Source organism: Cucumis sativus, chromosome 5, assembly GCF_000004075.3.
Source record: "Cucumis sativus cultivar 9930 chromosome 5, Cucumber_9930_V3, whole genome shotgun sequence".
Taxonomy (NCBI): Eukaryota; Viridiplantae; Streptophyta; class Magnoliopsida; order Cucurbitales; family Cucurbitaceae; genus Cucumis; species Cucumis sativus.
This window is the reverse complement of record NC_026659.2, coordinates 24332310-24346398: the sequence shown is the minus strand read 5'-3', so window position 1 is coordinate 24346398 and position 14089 is coordinate 24332310. Positions and strand designations below refer to the sequence as shown.

At 30.9% G+C, this 14089-nt stretch overlaps 1 protein-coding gene, 1 long non-coding RNA gene and 1 other non-coding gene across 3 annotated transcripts; 2 read left to right on the top strand and 1 right to left on the bottom strand.

The window, feature by feature from the left end:
• The first annotated feature begins 1068 nt into the window (after positions 1-1068).
• Positions 1069-3335, top strand: LOC116404069. The gene is made up of 2 exons (XR_004217011.1): positions 1069-1358; positions 1469-3335. It is a non-coding gene; the product is annotated as an uncharacterized LOC116404069 (long non-coding RNA).
• A 1876-nt stretch (positions 3336-5211) lies between these two features.
• LOC101210458 (SAC3 family protein C) lies at positions 5212-10206 on the top strand. Its single transcript, XM_011657213.2, has 8 exons — positions 5212-5747; positions 6264-6364; positions 7109-7330; positions 8030-8251; positions 8353-8438; positions 8577-8673; positions 9563-9655; positions 9745-10206. The coding sequence occupies exons 1-8, from the start codon at positions 5432-5434 to the stop codon at positions 9889-9891; spliced, it is 1284 nt and encodes a 427-aa protein (XP_011655515.1). The 5' UTR covers positions 5212-5431; the 3' UTR covers positions 9892-10206.
• On the bottom strand, positions 10013-10118 carry LOC116404193. The gene has a single exon (XR_004217130.1). It is a non-coding gene; the product is annotated as a U6 spliceosomal RNA (small nuclear RNA).
• Positions 10207-14089: the final 3883 nt, after the last annotated feature.

The following is a 14089-nucleotide window of genomic DNA, read 5'->3' as shown; positions in this document are numbered from 1 at the left end:
TAATTCGGGTTGGGTTGAGTTGAACCAAAATTTTCAACCCGAGACCCAACTCAACCCGAAAAAATCAATTTTTTTTAACCCAACCCAACCCTTATAATATGGGTTGGGTAGTTCGGGTTATTCAGGTTCAACCCATATTTGTACACCCCTACTTATTGGTCGTCTTTTGAAGGAACTAATATTACTAAACCACTTTTTTGAGTTAAAAAGAGAGATATTTTAAACAACATATCTTCTAAAATTTGAGTTTTAAAAAACATATATAACAATTTTGAGAATGGAGGAAACCAACTTGTAAATATCAAATATACACATGTCATATGTGTTCGTCAACACATTGTTAGTGGACTATAATCTAAACGATTATCACAATATATTAATCGCTTATAATTTGTAAACATGTGAACTACCACTTGGATGTACTTGAAAATAAGAGATTTCGAATTATCCATTCTCAAGTTGTATTAAAAGAAGATTATCGAAAATTTAAAAAAAGGATATAAAGTTTTTTCTGTTCAAATTGAAGTTTAATACCGAGGATATATAATCAGAAAAAAAATGTATATTCCAAAAGATCACATCTACCAAATTATAGTAAATATTGTTGTAATCATAATTGAATTTCATTAATGAAATAATTACACCTAGCTTGATCTACGAACACACTGGTATTTACCCTACACCCTAAACCCAATGCATTTCATCTTCCTAACTCCAAAGTTGATCATACTTTCCCTACTTTGCCTTTTCACAACGACAGTGAATTTACACACCTTTCGTTGAAAGTTGATGTCAGATGAGGCAAACATTCTTAAGGTTTTATGTTTTATATGGTTGAATGTGTCATACTGACGATTTCATGTCATTCGCATGGAAATTTTAAAATTGTTGTATTTTAAAAATTCGGAGACAAAATGAGTTAATTTTTATATAATCGTAGGGTCCAAAAACATAAGTTTTTAAAAGTCTGATAGCTAACAGACATATTTTATAAAACTTGAGGGAGTAAAGATGGGTAATTTTGCACCTTCTTTTTGGCTAACAATTTGTGTGTATAAATTACAATGTTTTATAGGGACATTTAAACATTTAACATTAGATTAGAAATTAGAAGGAAAAAGTTCGAGGAAGGAGTTGAAGCCGTGATCGATTTTCCCGCCTTCTTCAATCACAATCATTTCCTCCGTTTCTCTTCAATCAACAGCACCTCATCCCAATCCTTTGCCTCCAACTCTCTTGTTCCCGCCCTTTTCGTCATCCACGACTCCGGGCCGATCATCTTCCCTACGGTTGAGATTTCGACACCCGTACTACCACTGGAAGGTTCTGTAATGGAAGAATTCCCGTCGATTTTCTTGGTATTCTTTCTTTCTTGATTCTTTCCGTTCTTCTTTCTGGATATCTTATGATTTCTTTAAACTTCCTTTACGTTTGATTCCTTGTTTTTGTTTCTGGGTGTTCTTCTCAGCCCTACGTCTTGGACTTCCGTTTGTTCTGAGTTATCTTGGGCACGTTGGAGCAGTGGAAGATATGATTCAAGGAGTGAATTACGCATCGGCTAGTGCTGGAATTATCCAATTCAGTCCTTTACATATCAATTGGAATTAACGATTACATTCATTACTATCTTTTTAATATATCCAATGTTCAAAATCTTTACCCTCCATGGAATTTTAACCAATTTCTTGCAGCCACAATCAGACAGGAAATCAAGGTGATTTTATTGTTTATAGTTTTTGCTATGCTACATAATGGAAAAAAGTATATGCATACATTACCCATTATGCAATCTCTTTGCCTTCGGGATATTGTTGTTTTGCACATATTTTCATTTTCCAAAGTTTGAGCTTTTGGATTATTTTAGATATTGGAAACTAACCATGCATTATATTGTAAGCCCTGCATAGAAGTTTCGTTTATTTCCACTGTACTAATTTACCAATTGTTCAAGTACTTCCTAAAAGGCTTTGTGTTGATGGTCCAGAATTTGTATTACATGAATGCTAGGAGAACCGTTGTAATGGGATTGGCACCTATTGGTTGTGCTCCTTTCTACCTATGACAGTACCGTGATGAGAATGCTGCGTGTACTGAGGATATAAATGATATGGTTATAGAGTTCAACTTTTCCATGAGATACACGGTCAAGGAGCTCGGCACGGAGCTGCACCATTCGAGTATAATCTTATGTGATTTGCTTCGAGTTTCAATGGATATCTTGAAGGATCATATTTGTGTTCTTCAAGGTTCAATGGACTAGAATCGGACATCTTCATGTCGAGCTCTTCGACGATGTATCTCATGTCAATGTGTCCAATTGGATAATCGTATTGTTTATCTCTTCAATACACGCTCCATTCTCACTACGGTGCTGCCATAAGTAGAGTGGTGCACAATGAATAGGTACCAATCCTATTACGACAATTCTCCTAGCATTCACGTTAGACAAAATTCTAGATCACTGATACAAAGTCTCTTGAGAAGTTTTTTGACAAATTGATAAAAGTAACATGGTGGGAATAAATGAAATTTGTATGCAAGGTTTACACAGTTGGGTTAATTTTCAATATTTGAAATGATCCAAAGCTCAAAATTTGTGAGTTAGCCCCTTCTTTTCCATCTAGGTTTCAATGTAACTTCGAATGCTTGTTGTGGGTTTGGTCGTTACAATGGTTGAATCATGTGCATCTCACCAATTGTGACTTGTAAAAATGCTTCTAATCATATTTGCTGGGATCAATTTCATCCAACGAATGCAGTGAATGCTATTCTTACCGATAATGTGTGGAGTGGCCTCCACACAACAATGTGTTATCCAAAGAATTTGCAGGACGTGATAAACTCCTGTGGCTGAAGGATACTTTGGTCAGGCTTGAAGCTTACAACAACATATTCCAACATAATACTTGTTACCACTCAACCACTCCTCCAACATAATACTATTTATCATTTCGAATCGCTTAGCAACTTGTGGAACCAAGAGGGAGAGCTATGGAGAGTCTGACGTTGAGGAACCACACATGCCAAATATATGTAAAGGATTCAACATAGAATGAAAGAACAAAGTCCTTAGGAGGAAGAAGATCCCAAATATTCAACCAGGGACAGAAAGATGAACAATAGAGGTGGTGATTTCTCTAAACATGGAACTAGACTTTTTTGTTTTGTTTTGTTTTTTTGTTTTTTGTTTTTTGTTTTTGTCTTCATTATTTGGTTGTAGACTACAAATATTTTGAACATTGTTTTGTGCATAAAATTTTTGCTCTTAGTAAAACTGTATTAGTTACTCGTGGTAATATCATGTAATAAATATTATTCTGTATTTGTGTTCTTGATATACTGTTATTTCTTTTCTTATTTTTTTAATTTCCATATAAACGATTAAGAAGTTGACCATTTTATATTATGTTAGGTTAAGTATTTAATTTTATGTTAAAAGCAGTAATATTTAGATGTTATTGCACATACATGCTTGAATTTTATAACATTTCTAATACATGAAAATGAAATTAAGTTGCATGAAGATTATATTATTGGTACAATAAATAGTATCTATAAATGTATTTTATTTGTACTTGCATTGCACGTGGTATGATGTTATTATAAGTTTCTGAGTATAACAATTTTAAAGATGAGAATCAAACCTTTGACTTTTAGATTTTTAGAAAAAACAAAATAGTTTTATTCTTCTAATCTAAACATAACAAAATTATCAAAAATTACAAAGTGTTTTACCTGAGTATATTTTTGTAAAAAGACAAATGTTTTAAATATCTTCAACTCTAAATTTTTCATTCATTTTACTTGAAAATTCTTTTTTTTTAGATGTGGAGATTTAGTCTCTTACTTCAAGATCATACATACTTATTATGAATTTATGTACAATTATTATTGTTTAAAGGATTTGATAATTTTAGAGACTTGGATGCATGTGTTTGTACTTCAAAGAGTTCTTATAGTTCTTATGTTTGGAAAACTTTAATTAATTTAAGAAAATTTCAAAACATGTATGATCGTCTAATATGTTTGAGATTTTGTATTAAGGTATTAACAAGACTAAGAATAGTTTAAATTGAAACTTAAACAAATAATTATAAATCTTAACTTGTAATCTGAAAACATTCAAAATACAATTTTTTTAAACAAAATGGAAAGGAAAAATAAATGTAAAATTTAAAATTAAGAGATTGAGATTTACCTTAAAATCAATCATTCACACACAAAAAATAGAAACACTTTTTCCTCCTTTTTTTCTTTTTTTTTTTGATAAATCTATTAACAATACATAAGACTATTTATAGGAAATATTAAGTTGATATTTCAATAGCTTATAAAATATTCTATTTAATGGTAATTTACCCATGGTAAATTTGTTTATATGTTAATATGAAATATTTATAATAAATAACTTGATAATCAAATAATAGAACAAATACACAAATTTAGAAATTGAGAGTAGTTTTAGAATTTGGCAAATAAAGTTTGTAAAATTACAATGCAGGTGATAATATTATAAATTTAAAATTTGACAAACGGTAAAAGTGTCCATTAAAAACATTAATGCGGACAATATTGATAATTTTAGAGGTTGACAAGACATAGAATCGTTTCTCTTAAGCCACTATTTATATAGTAAAGATAAAGATTATAAATTTTGTCAAATTTATTGATACCATTACCACAACCCCAACACAATATTGCTAATCGTAACAATACGACGTAACTCTCCATCGCAATCAAATTGAAACACTCTCTCAATTTACCAATTAGGTTTTAGCCTATGTTTTATTAGAACTAGAAGTCACCAGCAAAAGCAAAATAACACAAAACCTAATCAAACAATGTCACCTTATGTTTTCATTGATTATTGATCGATTACTTTTGTCTAGGATGGAACTTACATAGAATTTGAAAGGAAGAGATAATCAAATTATTCAAATATAAAATTTATGAAAAGTCTATTTTTAACTAAAGGACGATTGTTATAATAAGTACCTTCAATTTGATTTTAATTTAAAAAAAAAAACGAAACCAAACATTCATTTTAATCGAAGTCTAAATATTCATTTTTTCTTATATAATATAAATAAATATATTTTTTTAAAAATAAAGTAACAAACTATTAAAACTATTTAAAAATACGACTAAATAAATTTTGTGAACCGTTTGATTTGTGTTGTTCATAATAAATTACCATCGAGAGCCCCTAAAAGAACGTACTCTGAGAGATAAAAAGAGCTTAACCTCGATCATTCGAATTTCGGTCCACTCTAATGCCCAAACTGGCGTCGACTGTCCAAGACCTCGTTGCCATTTGCCCGAATCAGACCCATCTTTTCTTCCCGAAAGGAGAATTTTTCAATCTGGAGTTCCAAGATCAGAGAATCTGGTTTTACGCTTTAATTGAGTGAAGACAGCTCCAAGTTCATCCATGGAGAGGACGGAGCGTCAACGTCCAAATCATCCTCCCAATCGTTCCTTTGCACCATCTGAATCTTCCGGATCTTCCACCTCCACTTCACGCAGAAATTATTCCAATCGCAGTAGAAACTCCGACTACAATTATGCCAAGTATAATAATACCAACAGTAATCGCAACTTTGAGCATGACTCTTCTGACTGGCGTGGCAAAAGAAGTAGCGCTGGTAAAATGTATATACAGAAGCTTGAGACCAAGGATGATTCTGACAGTTCTCACTTCGATCTTCCGCCGGTAATTGTCGGCACTTGTCCCTTCATGTGCCCTGGTAAGTTGAAACCCTCCATTTCTTCCAGCTTCTTAATCTTTGTTCTTTTTTGTTTCTGGTTTATCTACTCTGTTTTCCATTGTAGTTGTGAGGGAATATGTTTTTCGCTGTCCTTATTGTGGCGAGACTATTGGAAGTTTTCTGTAAACACTTGTCTATTTCAATTGTTGTAATTTTTGTATGTAGGACCCAATTCTGAAAGTGATATTCATTTCAATTGCGATGTCTTTTTATGAGTATTTTGGGATTCTATTTAATTGAAACTGGTCGTATTGAGAATTTAAACCAACGAGTGCATCTGGTCACAGCTTGTAAAAGGTAGGGGAAATGTGTTAGTCTGTGCTATATGACATTGACAAAGCACAGTATCGTTTGCTCGTGGTTTGAGCTTGATTAGTCCTCCAAACCGGTTAGTTGTTGGAATTGTAATTTGGTTATGGGGTGTCACTGTGAAACGAATGTTAGCTACACTTCTTCTAAATCATATATATCACGAGTTCTCGTATTTGTGAACAGAGGCAGAAAGAGCACAACGTGAAAGGTTGCGAGATTTGGCTATATTTGAAAGGTTACATGGAAATCCTGGAAAAACGTCTCCAGGTCTGGCCGTCAAAAAGGTAATGTATACTTATCGTTGCTTTGTGCTGCATCTTAATGCCTCTCTTTTGGTTTCTAATGCTAAACAGCTCCGGCCCTTCTTTTATTTTCCCTTGGTTGGAGGGAGAGTGCGTTGTAAATCATATTCTTATTAATGTACAATTCTTGTTACCAATTACTAAAAAGAAAAAGGGGAAGAAATAAAAGATGAAGAAGCTATTCGTAGGGATTTTTTGTTTCTTAAAAGGAAATAAAAATTGTCAATCAGGACTTTTTGTTTTAAAAAATTAGGCTTATAATCATTGCTTCAACCTATAAGTTTCTTTATTTTGTTTTTCACTTTTTTCCAATGTGTTTCAAAAGTGTGTTTTTAAACTTCCCCCTCCCCCCCCCCCCCCCCCCCCCCCCTAATGGACTGTGACTAAAAATTCAACATGTCTTTAAGAAAGATGATAACTACGGTAAGAAAATCGAGAAAGCTGATATTTCAATTGTGAAATTTTTGGATTTATTTGCAATATTGAGTTAATTGATCAGGCATGGTTGGATGGATGTGTCACTACTTTAACAATATTATAGCTACTAGCTAGGCATTTGCAACTCCCAACTACTTGAAAGTTGAATCCTCTATTGTCATTGGCCTCTTTTTCTTAAGTATAAAGGTTCATAATTTGCATCATCATCGATCATTGTGGATATATTGGTTTTTTATTTCACCACATTTCTTGCTACGTGTCATCTGCGGTAACATTTCACATGTTTAGTTCTGCAGAACAATGTCCGCCAAGAATGACCAAGCATTAGATGTGCGGCCTCTACCTGTACTGGAGAATACGTTGAAATATGTTCTAAGCTTTTTGGATTCTAAAGAGCACCCTTTTGAAGTGATTCATGACTTTGTATTTGATAGAACAAGGTCTATAAGGCAAGACCTCAGCATACAGAATATTGTAAATGAGAAGGCCGTCAACATGTATGAAGAAATGGTTGGTATTATCTAATTGTTCTTGTTAACGTGCTCCTTGCTTCCTCCCTTTCCTAGAAGTAAAACATCCTTAAACTTGATTCTGCGTAATGTTAAGGAAACTACATATCTGATTTTAGTGTGTGTGCTCGGTCCTTTGCAATAATTGTCTTCAATTGTTTATTTCCTTATATGTTCATAACTTAAATACCAAACGAATTAGTTTATGCAGTACATGGAACTTTGTGCCCTTGACGGCCTATGATATGCAAGACTGTTTTTTATTCTTTTGATATTAGATATCTTAATTTCACATTTACTTCGTTTTACGTTTTTTAAGAAACTGACTATCTAAGTCGGAATTGTCTAATGAGTTTGGCAATTATTAGGAGACAAATAACAAGTATTCATGGAATATTAGAGCCCTAAATGGGTTTTAATTAGCCCATTTCCTTTATTTAGGTTTTTATGATGTTCAAGTGAAATAACCATTCAAAGATGTAACAGTGAACGCAGAGTTTATTATTATTATTTTATTTTTTATTTTTTGCTAACAAATATGGATTGTGCCGATAGGATTCATTTGTGTAGAACTGCATTTTGAACCACAAAGTTTGCAAACTCTGTAGTTAATTTTGTTGCAATAGAAAAAAAAAAAAACCGTATTGTGCAATACTAGGCGCCTCTGTTCTTAATGATCTTGGATCTTCTTCTTTTGCAGGTTAGATTCCATACCATATCGCATCAGAAGCTTTTAAATGGTGATAGTAGTTCAAATGCTTCCTCAATGCACCACCTCAATATGCAGCAGCTCTCAAAGACTTTGATAACACTGCTGAATCTTTATGAAGTTAACAGAAGCAATGGTGCTATATTTGAAAATGAAGCCGAGTTCCATTCATTCTATGTGCTGCTTCATCTGGGTTCTAATAGCCAAACAACTGTCTGTGAGCTTACTGGGAGCATTGATAATTTTTTAGTCAATACAGTACAATCTACTCTTAATGGTGTCCTATGAGTAACGCACTGTTTCTAATTTGTCAGGGGGAATCACTGACTCTGTGGTTTCGTACTTTACGTTCTCCTGTGATCAAGTCGAAGGAAATGTGTTTTGCTCGGAGAATTTTAAGGTATATCAGTTTGTTATTAAGTTTTGTCTGTTTTTTGTGTTCCAATAATGCCTAATGGTGTTTGAAGAGAAGTTTCATTCTTCATCTCACAAATTTCACTCTTCTTTTCTATTTGCCCTTTGTTGTTCATTTGAACAGATATTTTCGGATGTGTAATTATAAAGGTTTCCTTTGTACCATAGGAGCTGAGGCTTCCAACCTTCAATATTGCATACTTGAACCTTACGTTAACGAGGTAACTCTCCCTTTCCCTGTTGATATTCCGATCTGAAATTTTTATACATGAAAGGTTGTGGCATGCCCTAATATCATAAAGAACTTGACACTAAATAATCATGGGTTGGCGTAGTGGCAAAAAAGGAGGCGAAGTTTAAAAAATTGGCTGAGAGGTCATGGATCCAATCTATTATGGTTACTTACTTAAAAATTAATTTTTTCTTGACACCATAATGTTGCAAGGTCAGATGGATTGTCTCGTAAGATTAGACGAGGTGCATGTAAGCTTTGCTCAAACATTCACAAATAGAAGGAAAAGAAAATTTGAACTTGAAACTTTGAGGAAACTTTTCTTCTTTGGCATATGACTGACAACCATATAAAGCCTGATGTTGTTACTTGCAATGCCCTTCTTAATGGTTATTGCCCCGAACATCTTATAGACAAGAAGGGAGTCTTCTAAAGGTGCTTTAGTTAAAGGAGGAGATTAGATAAAGACAGTCTCAAGTTAGCATTTTAAGAAAAGAGAGGAATGACTACAAAATTTTCGAGGTAAAGACCTCTACAGTTAGAAGCCTGGATTAAAAAAATTTCTCAAGACTTTTAATTAAAAGCTCGCAAAAGTTCTTTGACAATTCCTAACTTCCTTAGACCTTTGAGTTCTAACTTTTATCACAAAATGAAGCTGATGAAAAGATCAATCCCAAGGAGATGCACCAACTAACTGAAGTTAAATAGCTTGAGAAGGGACACCAGACTTTAGAATAAACTGACCACTAAAGAATATAATTTTTGTGAATGTCAGGGATTTTAGCTCTCCACAATGACTTCATCAATAGGTTAGAAACTTAGGAAAAAAAAGGGCTTTCAAGTGTTCTTTCTAAAGCATTTATTGTTCACTTATGTAGGTTCGAGCTTTAGCTTTGTCTTTTATAAACAACGGTGGTTACAAGCTTAATCCCTACCCCTTGGTGGATCTATCCATGCTTTTAATGATGGAGGTATGAAATAATCTTTCTCAACGATCTATTCACGTCGCTTATGAAATATCTGCTATTGTTTGTTCTAATCGTTTTCGAGTGTGTTTCAGGAATCAGAGGTGGAATCATTTTGCCAAGCTTGTGGTCTTGCAACATGTGGAGATGAATTAGGAAACAAGTCACTTCCTACCAAGCAAACAACTTTTTCTAGTCCCAAAGGAGTGTTTCAAAGATACAACTTTCTAAAGAAGATATAATATCAGCGTGATTCTCTATAACAACAACCCAATGACTCCTCATTTTCTAGGGTTTAATTTCTGCACGAATTTTCTCTCTTCTCTTGTTGTACTATACTGTACAGTAGGGATCTGGAAAAGTTGTATTTTGGACCATTTCTCGATTTGTATTGTGTCATCGTTGCACACGAGTCATGCTAATCTTCTATATATCATTCTACTTTGATCAAATAAAGTTGTATTATCCTATAACTTAAATTATAGCTTTGTGGGGATCATGAGAACTACGTAGCATCTTTATAAATTAACAAATTGTATCATATCACTATTTTTTTACATTTAGATGTTTGTTTGATGAGTTATGGTATTAATTGTTTTAAGGTTGATGAAGTTGAAGCAAATCAATATCAGCTTCAAATAGTCATGTTAAAAAGAAAAAAAAAATAGAACAAACAAACAAAGAGCAAAGAAAATCGTGATTTTTGAGTATATTAGAGTGGTTTTATCGAGCTCACATTCTTTATTTGATTTTTTTTTTTTTTTCTTTTTAGTGGTTTTTGTGTGAAATAACCATTCAAAGTTCTAATAAATGTTGTGGTAAAGGTTTATATTCACTAGAAATTTACAAATAAGAAATCTAGGAAGTATTAGACATTCATCATTTCGGGTTGCTCTTAAATTATTTTTGAAAACTTAGCATAAGCAAGAGGTTGGAAATTTTGAAAGAAATTATTAAAGGAAAAACTAGCCGAAAATTGAACCAAACCACATAAAAGATCTACTTTCAGTTTGGTTTCATTAAATTCGAAAATCAAATTATTTTCTTTAATTGAAACTAAACTTACAACTAAGTAGTTTGTACATTTTGCCAACCATGAGTGTTTAATAGCCAAATTTGGATGTCTTAAAGAGATTAATTGATGAAATTGAAAATGTATGGTTGTGATTTTAACAAATCCAATGGTTTAAGGGTGCTTTTGTAAATTTCCCTAAATTTAATTTTGAATATCATGATACCGTAACTCTAGTAGTAAAAATCTTTTAGATAAAATGCCTTAATTTATTAAAAAATTTCACAATTGTAAAATTATTTTCTTAAAGGGACAATTATAATTTTTCATTAATTATTAATTATATAATACGATTATTAAATATATATATTATATTCTTAAGATTATTTAAAAAATTACCTTATTTAAAACGTTTTGTATTTAATATCAATTGTTTGAGAATTAATATGTTAATAAATTTCAAGTATCTTTTAAATTAATTATAAATCAGAATATATTATAATAATTGTAATTTTATTTTATTTTGTAAATTATTTAATTATTCTTTTTAAAAGTATAACTTAATCTAATTGTTCACTATCTCCGACAGTCATTACATTATCTTCTCCATCGCCGGTAGCTTTTTTTTGCTATTCTTCTCCATCATTTGAACTTCTTATTACATCTTACTACATTGTTTTATAAATTTGTATTTCATAACCGTAAGCTGCAGAATCTTAACAAATCGTCGTCATATACAATTCTCCATCACCTGAAGATACGATAAAATTCACAGTAAGTCATTTGCTATTTTACCCATTTAAAATTAGTTCATTTTGAGTATATCATATGCGTATATATAGTATATATTAACAATATTCCCCTTATTTTAATATTATTCTGTTTTGATTTTACCAGTTTTTTAATATTCCCTTTAAACATATACCCATATTATTTATGGTTATACTAGTTTTAGAATATTATCGCATGATATAATAGGTTGTATATGTGATTTATTATATATACACCACATCTTATTTACATTTATATTAGTTTTATATATTAACCGTTAGATATAATACTTTTAATTGATGTTTTATATGAGGAATAACATAAGTATGTCATTTGTTATTTTGTCCATTTAAAATTAGTTCATTCTTACTATATCATATGCATATATATATTATATATTAACAATATTCCCCTTATTTTAACGTTATTCTATTCTGAATTTACCAGTTTTTTAATATTCTCCTTGAATATATACAACATATTATTTATGATTATACTAGTTTTATAATATTATTGCATTATATAATAGGTTGTATATGTCATTTATAATATATATATCACATCTTATTTATATTTATATTAGTTGTATATATTAACCGTGAGATATAATACTTTTAGTTGATGTTTTATATGATATATAACATGTATTGTTTACATTTATACTTTATAACGTTCTATATTTATAATTTTTGTGTTTTAAGATTGCCAGTATTACAGTTTATTTCGATGGTTTTTTCAACGAAACTAATAATTACGTTAGTTACAGAGTGTCTGAAATAGTAGTTGGCTTTGGAATTTAGTTATTTTTAGATCAAGAAAATTACCAATCGGAGAACTCCTAAACATCTCTATATGCTTCCTATTCAGTTTTTTTTAATGTTTGTAATAACATCTAGACGTGCATATATACTAAGTTTCTATGATCTATACTATTTATTCATTTTCAAGATTAATGGTGCAACCTGCAAACATTAATATTAAGACATGTTAATTTTTCTGCATTATTATATATATTTCACAACGTCAAACAATATACTTCACCATATAAATAATATATGATATCTATTTGACATATACATATATGATGTACGACATAAAATACCTTCTTTAAATCTTCATTTGCATCCCTATTTTCTACGGTCTTATTTTTCATATTTGCTTTCTGTTAACATTATAAATATTCATTACAATATAATCAATACCAAATTTAATTAAGTGAATGCATCTAATGATATATATCAGTATATATAAATTATATCTTTTTTTATTCTACACTTCTTTTCAATTCTTTTTGCACTTTTGATTTTTTTGATGTATTTGGTTTCTGTTCACTTTTTTTCAAATCTTTTTCTACTTTTTTTTCTTTCCAGTATGCCTTTGTTTAGCTTTGTCCGCATCTGACAACTTTCTCTTCTTTTTCTAAGATTGTTGAGAAATTCTTTTCGACTTCTTCATTTCTATATACAACTTTCTTTTCAATATCGATACATTATCCTGTAAAATATAAATCATATATTTCAAATATACCGTACTAGTTAACAATAATAAAGAAAATAATATTGCTTCCATTTGAATATACCTCGTCAGATTCATCACTTTCTTCTACGGGTAATTCGATGTTCTTTGATCCTTCCGATTTCTAATATAACATCATATACCAATACATTACTAAGTATACATCATGTTAGATCCTATTAAGTATACATCTTTATATATCAGTACATTTATTTATGAAATATATACAACATTTATTATATACATATATATTAACTAAATTTTTTAACATTATGTTTATAAAATATATAAAACAATTTAACTAACCTCTGTTTCTTGTGCTTCCATGTTTTGAACTGACGTTTCTACCTTTGTTTTTCTTATATTGCTAAGTTTTGATCGTACAGAACAATTTGAGTGCCATTTGGTCATGTTATATCATATTCATCCTCCCCTGGGTACACTGTTTGTAAAGGTTTGAATTCCATTTGATTTTCTTCACAAGTCTGTTTAGAACATGATACATTTTCATCCTATGATATAGATGAATACAATATACTTAGAATATATTTGCATTTGTCAATAAAGTAACAGATCATATCAATTAATCTTAAATATACCTCAGAATCATCGACAAAGATTGAATTATCTTTGTTTTTTCTTACTTTTTTCATCATTGACCCAAGACATCTTCCACTTCGTCTTACCATTTTTTACCCTGCCAACATTTAACATATTTAAAGGACATTGCATTGTCAAAGAAAATCAGAGTACTAAATAACGTCAGAAACTTCAGTTAAGTAAATTAAAGAAATCAAACTCAAAATTTCAGTTCATCCCTAAAATTCAAAATATAACGAAAATTGCAGATATACCCAATATCCATATGAAAAACTCTAATGCGACGTTCCTAAAAAACTCCATTTTCGCTCTGATATCTCAATAAATCAGAGTATATAACACATGCAAAATCACATTTTTTATTTCGTTTCATTTTCCTACTACCATCTTTAATCTATGTAATATACCAAATGCAATATGTGTATAATATATACAACCTAACCTTGTATCTTTCGGCCGTCGAAAAACAAATTAACTGGTCGGAGAATATTCACAATCGAGATCGCTCAAACGCTTCAACTTCATGGCAGAAGACCCCAAAC